Below are 16,056 nucleotides of genomic sequence, written 5' to 3'. Positions count from 1 at the left end.
GAAGAGCCGCAGCCCTGGGGGGCAGCCCCTCCAGGCCTCCGAACACCAGGACAGTGAGCTCAGCTCAGGTTCCTCCACCACCTGTGTACATTCCTTTCTGGAAAGAAACCTGGCATCTTCCAACCATTAGAAGGGGGATCGGCCAGGTTAGTTCATCCAAATGTGCGTCTGCCTCAGGATCCCCACCAGGCTAGCTCTGCTTAGGGGCATCCCACCACCCTCGAGTGCCCAATGGGTAGGGGATAGGTGGCTCTGAGGACTGGAGCTGGCTCCCCTACCCCTCCCCAGCCATTACACAGCCCAAAGTGAGACAGGACGCCGACATTCACCCCCTCCTCATATTAGTAGCACATCCATCACTGTGTTTGTTAAGGCAAAAAATACATTTATTGAGAGCACAACAGGATGTGCCAAGCCCCAGGCGGGCACTTTCAAACCGCCTCACAGGCTTCTCACAACAGCCCTGTGAGGTAGGTGTCCGAGCCCAGTTCACAGATGCAGATGTTGAAGGCGCAGCCGCTCCCCTAAGTCTCAGGGTTCGTGAGGAGCGGGCAGGGTGAAGCCCGCATGTCTGACCCTGAGGTCAGTGAAGTCCATCAGTCAGAAGGGGAGGCCGAGGAGGGCACGCCCCTCCTCGCAGAGGGCGGCCTGAGTCCAGAGTCTTTGGGTCCAGCCTGTCCTGTGGGAACGTGTGCAGGGCGTCCCCGTGGCTGTGGAGGCTGAGAGAGACACAGGTGCAGATGAAGGCTACCCACTCCCGGTCTCACTGGCTGACAAGCGTTCTCATGCAGACAGGGAGGCCAGGAGCCAGGAGAGGACATGAGCCCACTCTGCTTAGGAGACGGGGCACTTGAGAGTCTGGACGTCATGGGAAACGGCCCTGGCTCCCAGCGGCCCTGGGGCGAGAGGAGCCCCAGACACCAGCCCCTGCCTATCTACCTAGGACCCCCAACCTCTGTCGTCCTCCACGTGTGCGGACTTCCAGAAGCATAGCCCTGGTCCTGGCACCCTCCTGCACCAGTGACCTCTGATGGGTCTCACCTCATTACCCAGGACCTAGAACCCTTGGCCTTTCTAAAAACCACCCCAGCTCTCCTGTCTAAACCATTACCAATTAAAGTTGGGTGTTTTCTAAACTATCAGCCTCATCCTCCTTTGGGGGTTTCTAGAAATTCTTCCGGATCTTCTCATTTTGGCCTCCACACCCAACCCCCAAACCTCTTAAATCTCTGTATTTGAAAGGACAATTTTCCCTCCCTCACTGTCTCCCCAGGACCAGCCAGGTGCTTCCCACACACACTCCACTCCACCCCAAGGCCCCTGAGCCACACAGGTGTCCACAGACTGCAGAGCGTGTGGCCAACCCCAGAGCCCCCTGGGAGGGCAAGGAGCAAGGGGACTTGTGTGCCAGGTAACAAAGCATTTATTTTCACATAAACAATCTCTCTGAAGCCTGCAACAACCATGCCAGGTAATGTGACTATTTCCAAGTTGCAGAGGAGCAAGCTCACCCAGGCCCCCCCACACACACACACACACACAGGTGCTGGGGTGGCCTCAAACCTAGACCTTGATTCCTGGGAGTCAGCACAAGGCACAGCTGACACTCAGTGTCGACCAGCATCCTCTAGCAGACACTGACCTGAACTACCCAATCCACAGGTGGGAAAACCAAGACTCAGGTTGATTCAAGTAACCTGCCCAAGGCCACTAAGCTGATAAATGGTGACACCAGGACCAGACATTAAATGGGCAAGACCTCCAGAGCCCCACCCCTCAACATCTGCCCATGCCCCATTCTTTGGGGGCAAGAGTGGATGAAAGTAATCGAGGCCTGGGGTCCAATCCCCCCGATTTGCTGGATGCCCATGGCTGCATCCTGCCCTTGGCATGTGCCTCATGGGTCAATGCTGATTGTCACCAATGGTGGGGACAAAGATTTTCGGGTGGAAGACCTCCCCTCTCCCACGGCAAGGGCTCCTGAGGCCCATTGCCAGCCTCAGAGAAGGTGCAGGGGTGGCCAGGACATCCCTCAGATGTGGCAACTGCCAAACGCCACATTATCAAAATCACTTGGGCCACAACACAAATGTGGACACTTTGCCCAAATGAAGTTTTTTTTCTGATATAAATATTTCCAAAAATGTGCAGAAGACCTCCGTTCCGCTGGGAGGGGCCCCCCAGTGGCTGCGTACTCAGAGTGAGCCCCAACCCTGACGAGTCTCTACCAAGAAAACACACCCCTTCTTAGACAGGTGTGGCGTCAACATGTGCATCAGCAACACCGTGCATTCAGCTTCACGTCCATGAGAAACCCGTCCTCGTCAGTCCGTGAGCATCTAATAGGCGCCTACTAGTGCAGGAAGCAGGGCTGCAAAAGGTCAGACAGGCTCAGGCCTCAGAGCAAGGAAGGGGTTCAAGCGCAGCTTAGCTGTGACCTCACTGACCTTCCACTTCCTTACCTGCCCTCAGGAGACAGGGACTAGCCGTGCCCACCTCAAAGGGATGAAGATGTGAAAACACTGAGCACCTGAGAGTCCCTCGTGCCTGGGTCACACGTAGGCCTGGCCTTTGAGAAGCCTGAGGTCTATTGGGGAGCTGACCCCCTAAACACATTCACAGTCCCCTGGGAGGAGGACGCTGCCTACCTGTCCCCACCGTGGGCACCTCAGGAGCACCGAGGCAGGACACTCAGACAAGTTCTCCAGGACATGGGATGGCCTCAGTGCAGACACCAAAGGCAACACTGCAAGAGCTCCCCAGTAGAGCCCAAGGGAGGGAACCTGTGCCTGTGCTCCTGGCGGCAGGCGTAGCAGGTGCCCAGGTGTTACTGCCACCCATCACAGTGAAAGCTCAGGCCGCCGTAAGAAGTGGCCAGGCTGACAGGAGCATACAGGTGGGAAGCCAGGGCCTGCCCACCAAGGCTGTGAAAGCAGAGGGAAAATGGAGAGGCCAGGGAGGCTTCTGCAGGAGGGCAGGGAGGGAGGGAGGACGTGGGGGGGGGGGGCACAATGGGAACCCAAATGAACCTCACCTTGGATGGAGCCGGGGATGTTAGAGTGGAATGCTGCTCCCCCACGCGCGACACAAGGGCCAGGAAAGGAATTCAGTGGTCTCGGGAAGAGGCCTTCTCCAAGATGACCTGCAGGGACCCCTCCCAAGACTGCTGCCAGCAAGGGCAACATCTTACCTATGGACACATTTCCATGTCCAATTCAACCCTGCTGAGTGTGGTCTCTGCCAGAGCACTTCCAGGCATGTGGTGGGGACCTGGACACGTCCTGGACACATCCAGGTACATCTGGGCTGACAGCAGGCAGCCACAGTAACTGGGGGGCAGGGAGGGCAGCTTGTTGGTGGAGTCAAAAAAGCACCAGCTTTCCACGAAAGACAGTTCAACCCTGGCTTAGACACCTAGCTGCCCCTGATTCTTGACTTGCTCATCTACAAAATGGGCCCACACCCACGACCAAGCATTAAGCAGATGGGGCAAAGTGTACAACAACCCGGAGCTGGGTCCCAGGCCCATGGAGGGGACTGGGAACTACTTTCTTTTCCTCACAGCCAGGGAAAAAAAGCAAGAGAGTGTGACACGCTAGCAGCGCAGGCCTTTCCCTAAAGGGCAGAAGAAGGGACCCATAAGCCCCTCCTCATCCTCTCTCAACCATCCCCTTCCCCTCTACCTCCCTAACAAACTACCCCCGGGGCCAATACAGATGTCAGCAGAAGCGCCTCCAAGCAGACATGGCAGCAACAGGTACGTCAAACCCAGAGTGGGCACACAGCCAGCTTCAACCTGCACGTGATGGGGAGGACAGGGAGGGAGCGGGAAGGCTCTGAGGAGGGGAAAATGCCTCACTCATTCATCAGACCAACGTGACAAAACACTTGCAGGCTACTTGGCCTCTGTCTTACACGTTCCATTGACTGTTGCAAACACAGTCTTAGTGGAAGGAAAGTGCTGATCTTTTATTCACTTAGAACTAGCGAAGGCTTCACCGGTCCTTTTGAGACAACCCCCAGCACACGACCCTTCTCAGCGACAGCGAGCATTTGATTAGCACTGCTACTGTTGACCCAGCCCTTGACCTCACAACGACTCTGTGAGGTAAGCTTTCTGGTGACCCACTGCTTAGAGAAAAGGAGATCGAGGGTCAGAGAGGAGAAGTGAGGTTAGGTGGTCCCAGGGTCTGCGGGATTCTAATACCTAACACAAAACACCGACTCGTTAACCAGACAGCAGTAATTCCACCGCATGACACCAGACACAAGACTCCTGGTTTTCAAACAACACACATCATACAAAAATCCGTAAGATACAATACAACGATTCTTAACAGGTCAATTAGGAGCAAAATACAATCTGAGTACAGGTTATAAATATCCACCACTTGCATTTGGTTACAATTTTGTTATTTGACCATCCACCCATCCATCCATTCATCAAAAATGGAAGGCAACCCCTACCACTCACCTGTTACTGTGCTAGGCACCCAGGTTGCTCGGATTTGAACCCAAATGTTGTCATTTGGAAGGGGACTTTGGAAAGGGGAGTGCAGTAGCTTTGATGGCTCGTGCGTAATATTTTGTGGCGAGGACGCTGCTAGGAGGGTCTCTTGTTGAAAGGCATGCCTAAGTGCTGCCCACAGGTGAGACACAGCCACTCTTTCACAGAGAACAAGCGTGAATGCATATCCCAGGGTTCAGGGCATTGCCCAAAGAGGTCCCCATTCCCCAGCATGAAAGTTCCCACCAAAATTACTCCTATCTGATCTTTTAATGTCATACAAATGTAGCATTCTATCCCACAATATCCCCTGCATGTTTGGCAAAACAATCTCCCACTAGCCTGCCCGAATCAGGCTGTCCTTCCTGGTCTTCCATCCTGTCCCCAGCACAGCCCCAGAGCACGTGCACCGCCCTGTCCAAATGACAGTTCCAAATCCTGTATACACAGATCCCCACAACAGCTCTGCAAGGAGGGTGCTGTGCTCCCCCCAAAAGACGTACCAGAAGTTTAAACCCTATGCATCTGTCCAGCTGCAGGCTCCCGGCTTTGCCTACTCCACCCACTCTCCAATACAACGAATAAAATGCCAAACTCTCAATGGAGCCAAGACGTACGCCTTTTCCCGTGCTGGCAGCAGTAGGACCTGGGACCTGCATGGACGCTGGGGGCTGCATGCAGGGCTTCCAAAGTGCCATGTGCCACGGATGCCCTGGTGTGCTAGCGGGCTGTCTGTGCAGAACCCCCACGGGCACGGTCCTTGTCAACCACACAAGCAATCATCTCCCCCAATTTTCTCTAAATAGAGCCAAGCATTAACTAATCTCGAATGGGACAGGAATGGCTCTAAGATCTCCTTCATGCCAGACCAGGGTGTTCTAATGACTTGAAAGCCTGCTCACAGCTGGTATCAGCCGTCATCTCAGACCCCCCAGCTGTCATTCACGCCTCTTGAGGATATGGGCTATAATTTCTGAGTACCCAGGGAATACAGTTTACTGATTACTAATCAACCTAGTTTTGTAAGGAACCAAGTTGGAAAAGGCAATCAAACTTTCAGCAGAACTCAGGCCTGGCAATGGGAGCTGAATCAAGGGTCTTGCCTGGTTACTGACACACAAACATGGCCCCTTGCAAACATGCTCAGCTTTCCTTTCAAAAGGAGATGTCAGAATGCGTCCTTGTGAGCTTGCTCTAATATGGCACTAGCTGATTTTTAAAAACGTTTGTTGACTGTGAGTGAATGAAGGAATGACTGAAGGAACGAAGGGGTGAGTTACAACCACTGCCATCTGGTGGAGGAAGCTGAAAAGTGGGAGGCAAAGTTGCCAGCAGGGTCCATGCACCACCAGGCAGGTGGCCTGGGGAGGACATCTCCGCTCACAGGCGGAGTCCGCTCTGAGACCCAGTCCTGAATCTGTCCCAGTCTGTGAGCATAGGAAAGCGCCATGGGAAAGGAAGCCGTGTGGGTGACAGTGGCAGATGAGATCCAGCTGCAATGTGCTCCCAGCAGTGACCCCAGAAGAGGAGTCTAAAAATAAGGACATTGACTTCATGACCACAGACCACCCGAAACGGAAAGGTTTGCTTTCAGGAAAGAGAGATGCCAAAGCACCAAGTCTAGAAATGTAGGCCGAATGCTTGGATGGATGGATGGATGGATGGATGGATGGATGGATGGATGGATGGATGGAAGGAAAGATGGATGGAAGGAAGGATGGATGGATGGATGGATGGATGGATGGATGGATGGATGGATGGATGGATGGATCAAGTTAGGCCGGAAATCATTACTGACCTCCCTACCCTCAATGCTGGGATAAATTTGTGGGTGAGAAATTCTGACATAGGCAAATGGCACCCAGTGCTATAGTAGAGGGGTCAGTGGGAAGAAGAGGCACTCTGCTGAGAGCACGGCGTGTTCTGGAAAGCAGCACAAGCCCTTCTTGGGTCTCGTGCCCTCCCCAAATGGCCATGATGACCTTTGAGCCCTGGCTAGCTTTGGGGTAGGGGAGAAACCCGAGAAGAGCGTGGAGTCCATTCTGTGCCTTGGATCATGGACTCGATTGCCCCAGGTGAGAAAGACGGAAGGAATCTTCATCAGTTCTGATCCAATATGTCTCCTTAATCAGTGAAACTCTAAAGACCACCATTGAAGCCTAGTAATTTCTCACACATCACAAGACCTGGGACCACCTCATCTGATGGCCCTGGGAGGCGGGAAATGGCGACCCAATGGCCTGGCCTCCGCTAGGTGAAACAGGGGTGGGTGACAGAGCTAGTAGGAAGTCACCAGCAAACTATACAAGATGCTAGGCAGATTGTCTGGACCTTGGAGGGTCAAGGAGATATTCCTGTCCCACACAGTTACAGAGTGGGAGTTTATAGATCATAAATGTACAAGCCCGCCCAGAGGACACAACCTTAAATGCCACCCAGCTGCCAAATGGAAGATGTTGTCCCCACCACACGTAAGTCAAACAGACCTGAAAGGCCATCTGGACCAACCCACCCCCACTATTTGAATTGACTTAAAACTACCCTCATCAAGCGTCTGCCTGACCTACCCCTTGAATGCCTCCAATGCCAGAGGGCTCACTATATGCCATGGTCACCCATTCCATCCTTGACCAGTCTCATCAGAAAGCCATGACCCAATGGACTGGGACAAACAGTTCACAGAAGATAAACTACAATGTTAACAAACATATGTGAAAATGTTCACCCTTCATTAGTAATCAAAGCAATGCAAGTTAAAATGACAGAAAAATATTTTAACAGACATAAACTAGCAATATCTTAACAAAATGCTAATACAATGTTAGACATTAAAAAATGCTGAAAGCCTTCTGAAATTACTCAATATTCGTACAAGAATCGCTGGCCTTTCTTTCAAGAAGCTCAACCCTAGGAGATGCATTCCTTCATTCACCAGTCCATTTATTTATCCTTCCATCCTTTCATCCATCTGCCAACCGCTGGTCCACTCACTCACGTTTTCACCCCTCCTTCCAGCGACTCATCTGCAGGCTAGTAGGAGAGACTGACACAGCATGAAATAACGATCACGTCTGGGTATAGGAAAGTAATCCATAAGAATGAAAAAAAGTGCGGGTGCTGTGCCATTGTCTGTGACATAATTTATAACCAAAAAAAGATGTTATTCATAACAATAGCAGGTAGGTGTTGGGAATTGATGATGACTATGGATGAAAGAAAAATGCTGCCGATAGAATATTAAATGAAAAAGAGATAAAATGTGAAAAGTTTACGTGGTAAAGAATGGCAGCCAGGTTTAGGAAAAAAACTGGATGCTCATAAAAATAAATAAATAAATAAATGTCCACTTAAAAGAAAAAGAAAGTATGTCCATAGACAAGAATTTGAAAATGAGAAAGAAAGATGGGTGGCACGTCCGGGTGTTTGACTGATAGGTGACCTCCTGCTCTAAGGTCATGTGCCATCCACACCATTTACAATAGGAACTCAAGGGGTCCTTGGCAGGTCTGCCCCAGAGGCCCAGCCTCCAGCCTCCATCCCTTGGAAGGCCAGCCCTGAGGCCAAGCTTCCTGAGGAGGAGTCGGTGGTCTTGGGGGAACCCAAGGAGAGCTGTAGGTCCTGGTGTCACCAGGGGAAGGATTTGTGCACCTGGTGCGTGCAAAGGTCAAGCTGAGAGACAAAATTCAGCCTTGTTCTAAAAAGTTGAAAGAAAGCAACACACACTGAAGACAGGCCATGTTCAGAGAGGAGCGCTGAGGTCCCAACTTGGGCCTTGTGGGTGGGACACATTCAGAACCAGATGGGATCCCACGCAGGAATTCTACCCCTGGCTTCTGCAGCTGTCAGGAGCCCTGTCCGCAATCCCAGCATCCCAGAACTGGAAGCCCTTAGAATTCCATCTCCAAGAGTCAAAGTCAAAGACTATGGCCCCCATGCCCTCCACATTCCCAAGACAGAATTCATCGGATCCCACTCACCCATCGGGGCACCAGTGGGTCTCCCTGCAGCTTCTCCCATTGGCCCATCTCCACCCACTGTGACCCCTCGATAACCCCTCAGATGTTGGGAGAAGGTCTCCTAACGGTTTCTCCTGTTCCTCCATTATTTCCTCAGGGCGTGTGGCTGGGACCCTCTCCCCCTCTCCATCGACATGAATACTTTGCCCTCCTGAGCCTCAGCTGACTTTTTAAACAATCTCCCAAGGGCTCCTCAGAAAGACCCTCCAAGTGTCTTCCTGTCCTGGGCCCCTCCCACTCCACTCTCATGCACATGGTGGCACTTGAGATGGTTGGGCGGGTCTCTTAACAGGTATCCCCAGGGGCAGGTAATAAGTGTACCCCAGGCTTTGGACCAGCCAAGGCAGAGCCCAGAGCCCCCTGGTTCTGAAAACAGAGAAGAGCAGAGCCCTAAAGCCCCAGCACCACATCCGGTCCACACTGTTCTGCTCATGTGGCCCAGATATGAGGTGCTCGAGGCACCAAAGGGTGGCTCCTGACACATGAATTCCATGTCTACCTTCTTCTAAATGTTTTTATCCATTCAGGGCCCAAGCTAGAAGCATGGGAGCCGCCGGCCATCCTCACACCCCCTTGAATCCTGGCTACAACCCCTGTAGCTCTGATTCCCAGCCCCCACTTTGATTCTGGGCCCTCACTTTGCTGCCCTCCTCAGACCTTAGCATCGTGGGCCTGGACTGGAGAAACAGCCGCACCTGTGCCCATCTACTCCCTGTTCCCAGCCAGGGTCCAAAGTCACGGCAAGTGTAACCCCTCGCCCCCATCCACCAGGAAGTGTCCCTGCACTCCATGGCCCACCTGACAAAACGCCAACCCCACCTCCAGCCCGGCTCCCCTGGGCTCCCCGGGATCCCAGCCACGGGTCCTGGGTCCAGCCACGCTGACTCCTTCTGCTCAGGGCACTTGTTAAGAACCCTTTTTTTTTAATGTCCCAAATAGGAATTTGAAAGAAGTTGAGAAGGACTTTGGTCCTTGTTTTTAGAGACAAACACCGGCACACAACACACAACTGCACAAATTCCATCCACCGCGGAGAAACGACATTGGACAGAAACAGGGCATCCCTGGGGTGGGGAACATCAGTACAAACAGCCCCACACACACCTGCCTGCAGCCCTGGGAGGGCAGGTCAGCAAGGGCAACTTCAACACATAGTACAAACACATAGCACCTTCCACTAAAATACAGAGCACATCAGAAAACAGGCGAGAAGACAGTGAGGCCTTGAAATGGCTCTGGGGGTGCCATGTCAAGGGGGCCAGCATCCTGGGACCACTTCTGCAAACCCAGGCTGAGGGGCACTGCCCCGGGACCCTCTGAGTTGAGAAGGGCAGGAGGCCACCGGTGTTGTAGAAGCCCAGGCTGGATGGACCATACCCGGGAGCACATTGCAGAAAGTTGCAGGAACGAGGTTTCTGGTGGTTTGCCTCTGGGCACCTGGGTCACTGGGCTCCTAGGTCACCCTTCTCAGGCCCACCTGCCTTTCCCCTGCACAGCCCCTGGATGTGAGTGACGCCACACCCAAGCCAGTGCAGCGGGAGGGGCCCACTTGCCACTCAGGGCTTCCTGCTCCTTTACCCTCTGCTGCCCCCTGGCGGGAATAGCCTCCCTCACAGGTGACCCACGCCCAGGGAGGGGCCAAGACACCCACCTGGCCCAACACCCCCGTTCACACAACCTTCTGCAGGGCCCAGGGCTGAGCCCTTCTGCCTATCCAGGCCATTGGCAGAGCACTGCCAACAGGCAGCTGAGCATTTGCCCCCACAATTAATTCAAGCAGGGAGCTGATGCCATTCCAAGTTTCAGATGGGGAAACTGAAGATGAGACAGCTGAAGTGAAATGGCCCACACAGCCAGGAGATGGAAATCACTCCATGGTTTCCTGAGCTAGCACTTCCCTGCCAGGTAAAGTGTGTGTAATAAGCACATGACTTTCCAAAATCTACCCTCCCTGGTACCCACTTCATTCAGCTAGCTAGATCACAGGGACCCCAAAACAGGAAGGAAGGTTCTTCCTTCCATCCCTCCCTCCTTTCCTACCTTCCTTTCAGTCACTCATCCATTCATGCATTTAATTTAGGATTTTTTTATCTACGGATTTCAGTAGCACAGCTTTAAATTAACCATAGCCCTTAGTTCATGAAGACCTCCCTTCACAAGTCCTATTTATTAATTTATGTTGTTATTGCTTATTCCTTTCTTCTTTGTTTCTCCCCAGATTTCATCTTTCTCCCTTTCTCTCACTCTTCCTTACATATTCTCTCATTCTTATAAACTGAGGCACGAAGGACAAATCGGGGTCCCCTCCTCCCGGGTCCATGCCGCTTCATTTCTCATGCATTCATTCGCTCACTCATTCATCCCTCCTTTGTTTCTTATTTTGGGTGTTCCTTTACTTATTAGTCTCCTATAAAATGACTGTATTAGTCAAAACCCCATGTGCAAAATAAACATCATGGGCCCGTGTATTTATTTACATTAGCAATCTTTCTTCCTTGATTTAGGCACCTTTTACATGTGGGTATTTATTCTTTTATTTATGGACTTCAATTGCATATATTTTATTACAGTGCTGGAAGATGCAGGCTTGTCTTTGGGCCAGGTACTTTCTCTATTTTTCATTTATTTTTTGAAAGGTGTAATGTATTTATCTACTTAAGGAGTATGTATGTAAACCAATTGTAATCCCTGTTCAGACAACCTCTCTTAACTATCCATTTATCACTTGGGGTGTTTGTTTATTATCTTTCCTTTTTCCTTTTTTGCTTCTTTTTCTATTCTCTCCATTTTCCCTTGCCCTAGAAACACGGTTCAAATGAGCTCATCAATCTTTAGGATTAAGGACCTCCTCAATACTAACCTTAACACATCCTTCTCTTTCAGACACCCCCACGTATTGGTTACCTTTGTACGGGGTTCTTTTGGTTTGTTTTGTTTTGTTTCTTTTCCTTGCTCTTTCACTTAGTTTCATTCTGCCTTTCCTCATCTCTTTCTTTGACTCGCTAATGCTTTTCTTCCTGCATGTGTTCACGTTTAAGGACCTCAGGTGCCTGGAGTGGGATGAGTGACAATTCCATGGGCAGCCAGCACTGCCATCGCCACGTCTAATTCAGTCATTCACGTGTCCGTTCATTCTTCCTGTCACTCTTCGATTTCAATGTTTATTCTCTTATTTATAGGCCTCAGGTGCACACAATTGGACTAACTGTAATCTGTGCTTCCCAGTCTTCTCAATGCCGGTCCGTGAGGCTCCCTTTTGCTCATTAATTCCTTGTACTCATGATTTGCTTTAGGGTTTATTTAACTATCTCCAGAGCCCAGTTTTGAATTAGTCATAATTTTTGGCTTTAAACCTTCTCATTTTTTTTCTAGCATGGCCCCTCTCTCTCATATATTTGTGTGTCTGTGTGTGTGTGTGTGTGTGTGTGTGTGTATTTAATTCATTCAATGTTTTGCTTATGTCCATCTTGTCATAATTTTGTGTCCCCCTCCCCCTTCCTTGCTTTCCCTTTTTTGCGTTCTTTTATCCTCCTGAGCCTCAAGTGCGAAAGTGAATTAATTGAAATAATCATTTCTCATTTGTTCATTCACACAGTCATTCCCCTATTTATTTAGGCATGTTTTTTTTTCTGATGAACCTCATTTTTTACTATTTATTATATTTAATGAATAATATTTGTTCACTGTATTTAAGTACTTATCCAGTAAGTGCCTTTTCTTCCATATGTCTATTTTAATTTCTTTTCCTACATGTTTCCTTTTCCCAGCAGTCTTCCCTTTCAGACTTCTTTTCCGGCTTTCTCAAGGAACACATGCATTTATTCTCAGTCTGGTGTGCATGGCATTGTTTTTATTCTTCATAAACTCTGGGGCCACAGATTTGAATTAACGCGGATGACGATGCCAGTGCTCTGTCATACTCTTAATTGTTTGGCCGACTTATTTATTATCTTTTCTACTCCATTTTTATGTTGATTTTTCCCCGATCTTAATTGTTTTTTGCTACCAGTCTTTCAATCTTCCTTTCTCACTGCTTTTCATTCTTTTGGAGACCAGGCACCAAATTGGGATTGGCTGAACCCTAACCCCCTCTGCAGCTCCCTCGTCAGTCAATGCAAATCTTTCTGCTCATTCTTTCCTTCATTCATGCATTCATGCATCCATTCAGTCTTTCTTTCTATTTAAATAGTTATTTTTACACATCTAGATGGCAGGTGCACCTAATTGGATACATGATCATCTATAGTCCTCCCCTCCCTGGCCCCGTGGAGGTCCTCCCTTCCATGTTTCAGCTTTCAACTGTTTCCTGGGTGGGTGGGTGGTTGCCCATCTCAGAAGCACAGATGTGAATTAATCAGTGTGCTTGGTTCCCGCTCCCTCATTCTTATTCCTAGAACAGCTCTCTCTTATATGTGTATATCTATGTGTTCATTAATATATTACCTTTCTCCGTTTTCTGGTGATTTTTACATTGCTTTCCAACCTTCACTGTTTCTCTCTTTCACTCTTTCTTTCTTGCATTCTTTCATGCTTTGGAGCTCAGCTTCCAATGGACTGATGCATCGTAATGCTACCTGCAAACACCCATCCTTGGCCCCTGCAGCTCCATGTCTGTCTCTCTCCTTCCCTCTTTCCTTCCAACATTCATTCATTCATTCATTTCTTCCTTCCTGTTTTCCTTCGTCTTTTTAGGTATTTACTCCTCTGTTAATGGAATTGAGTCCTTAGATTTTGACCAATTATTGTCCACAGTTTGTGACGGCCTCTTATTATCAGTCCTAGCCTAATCCTCTGCTGCGGATCTACACATTTGTCCATTTAGTCATTGTCACTTTTTACCCTTCCAGTCTCTTTTGTTACAGCTTTCCACATCCCCTCCTTTCTCACGTGCTTTCTTTCAGTCTCATGGAGCTTCGGTGCCCGGAGGGAATTAATTACAACCCTTCCAACGCTCATCAGGAGTGCCTGCGGGCCATGCCTCCTCCCTTCGCTCCATCCCATCTGTTTCCTTAGATGCTCATGCACTTGTCTACTTACTTATTATTTTATGGAGACTACTGTGGTTTTAGACTTGGACTCACCAAGTAGACGTGATCCACAACAGTCTTTCACTACTCCTAGCTTTGCCTTCTTTTCAATAATACACCCATTCATGTATTTCTCTATTTAACACGTTACTTTTCCTTCCATATTTCTTGATGTAGATGTTTTATCTTTTTCTCTCATTCTTTTATCCTTATAACAGACGTCAGCTCCCAGGTCTACAACTCAAAGCCCCTCATGCCATGGCCCCATCTGGGCCCAGGTATTCCACTGCTCACCCAGCCACGTTTTTTTTTGTGGGTTTTTTTTTTTTTTTTTTTTTTGGCTTTCATTCATTTAGAAATGCATTTATTTGTGTGTATCCAGAGTTAGTAAAAGTTAAATCTCACCTTTGGTCCCCTGGGTCCTCTTTCATTTGTAACTGATCTTTGAACTCTTTCTCTGTTGTTTTATTTATTTTTCTCTGTTGTTTATTTACTTTCCACAAGCACATATATGGATTGATCCTAACAACAGGCATATAATAACCTGACCTAGTCCTCCTTATATATTTACTCATCTCCTAATTTTAAAAAATTCTTTTTCCCTTTTATGTAATATTTGGCTTCTTGCCATTTTCTTTCTTCCTTCCAATCACCTGTTCCTTCTCTCTTGCATCTTTTCATTTTGATGGGCCTCATAATCTCATCCTCCCCATTGGTTTGTGGGTTTTTTACAGTTACTTTCTTTTTATTTTTACAAAATTCTGTACATAATCAATGTATACATATACATGAGTTCAGAGATAAGTATACACCGTGAAACCATCACCACGATCTATGTCATAAATCTATCCATCAGCTCCAAAAGTTTCCTCCCACCCTCTTATTATTATTAACATTTATGAGTATATTTAACATAAAATCTACCCTTAGCAAATTTTTACACGTACAATCCAGTATTGTCACCATTGGTTTATGCATTTCCACTTCTCATTCCTTCTTTCTTTTATTTAGATTTTATTATTTTATTGACCAACTTTAGGTGCTATATATTTGAAATACACATATTCCTTGGTCCATGATGACGTGCTATTTGTTTGTGTGTGACCTTATTTGCATACTGATTCAATATTTTATTGATTTATATATTGATCTCCTGTAAGTCAAATTGGATCTTGTTGAGTGTACACTCTCATCCTGGCTTACTTATTTCTTTACCTGTTTATTCATTCCTTCATACTTTCATTCATTCATTCATCCATTCACTTATTTGGACCATGTAATAGATACAGTATCAGCAAAATGACCTCCCAATCACAGCATCTTAGACCTTCCTTTCTCCTACTACCAAGTTAATCACCACGGTGTGTACAATCCAGGGTCCTTAACACCTACACGTGGCAGGTACAAGCACGGGCACAGTAAATGTTAGTGCAGCCAGACCCGCCCAGGGCTCCCATCCTAGACAAAACCAGGGGCAGATCTGCAATTAGGGCCAGATGTCCAGCCCCCTGGGCAGGGCAAGCCCTTCCCCCGGGCTCCTTGAATGGCCATCCCCATGAGAAAGCTGTTTCAAGACCCAGGAGTACATAGAGACACACACGTTGTACACGGTCTCCGGGTTCCCCGGTGGGAAACGACGGACATGGCGTTCGTTTTTAAATAGACAGCTTTGTCTGCAGCAATATAAAAATATTTTGGCCTTTCAAGGCCAATACAAAAGAAATTCCCCATTACCATTGCTGAGTGTCTCAGTCCCAAACAATAAAGAACTTGAAGAGGCTTAGCCGGAAACTTTGAAGACAGAAAATCTGCCCATTCTGTTTTCCAGACATTTCAAGGGGGTGAGCGAAGGTCAGTGGAGCTGGAAGCCCATTTGAGAGGCAGGTCCCTCGGCCCGAGTTTTTTCCTTGGCCCTTTGAAGGGCCCCCAGCTCACAAGGGCACTTCCATCTTAGTCTGCCCTGCGGCACAAGAGCCAAAGGGACACTCAATAATGAAAGGGCCATTCATTTAGAGGAGTGAAAGAGAAATTCTTTTGGGGTCCGGCACTCGAAGCTGTCTATAGAATTCTTTGCCACAGAGACAACACAAGGCGGCTGGAGGTCCTGCCTTAGAACACAAGACCCCAGGTCCACACTCGACTTGCCTTGCTGGGCACCCCCTTCCCCGTGAGCAGACCACCAGCCAGTGCTCGCCAGGCCCTCCCTCGCCTGGCAGTGTGCTGAGTGGCAGCACCCCACCCTCAGTCACAAGGCCACAGATGTACACCCCAAACTCCAACAACTTACGATTTTACAGGTGTAGGGTGCTGGGGTCCAGTGTCTGAGGTCCCTTCCCACGAAGGATTCCGGGCAAAGGCTTCGTCTGGAATAAGAAAGCACTGGGTCACTGGAAGAGAACCTCACCCAACTTAAGCAGGGACTCCCCAACTTCTAGCAAGTGTAGACCAAGCATTTTTTTTTTTTTTTTTAATACACTGGGTCACGCACGTACCTACCCGCCACGCT

At 48.9% G+C, this 16,056-nt stretch overlaps 1 protein-coding gene across 12 annotated transcripts in view; it reads right to left on the bottom strand.

The window, feature by feature from the left end:
- Positions 1 to 364: 364 nt before the first annotated feature.
- Positions 365 to 16,056, bottom strand: part of LOC109455581 (uncharacterized) — a 34,801-nt gene continuing 19,109 nt past the window's right edge. For all 12 annotated transcript variants that reach the window (XR_016020946.1, XR_016020947.1, XR_016020948.1 and 9 more), the window contains 2 exons: positions 15,838 to 15,913; positions 365 to 719 (listed from right to left, as the gene is read on the bottom strand). Coding sequence is in view for 6 of the 12 variants with exons in the window: in XM_088797496.1 (XP_088653622.1) it covers positions 584 to 719; positions 15,838 to 15,913 (212 nt within the window). In the remaining 6 variants the exon portion in view is untranslated. The remainder of the gene's footprint in view (positions 720 to 15,837; positions 15,914 to 16,056) is intronic.

The sequence above is a fragment of the Rhinolophus sinicus genome, chromosome 3 (assembly GCF_057876585.1).
Source record: "Rhinolophus sinicus isolate RSI-liver-muscle chromosome 3, RSI-T2T, whole genome shotgun sequence".
In the NCBI taxonomy this organism is placed as follows: Eukaryota; Metazoa; Chordata; class Mammalia; order Chiroptera; family Rhinolophidae; genus Rhinolophus; species Rhinolophus sinicus.
The sequence above is the reverse complement of the archived record's forward strand: the minus strand, read 5'-3'. Positions and strand labels throughout refer to the sequence as shown.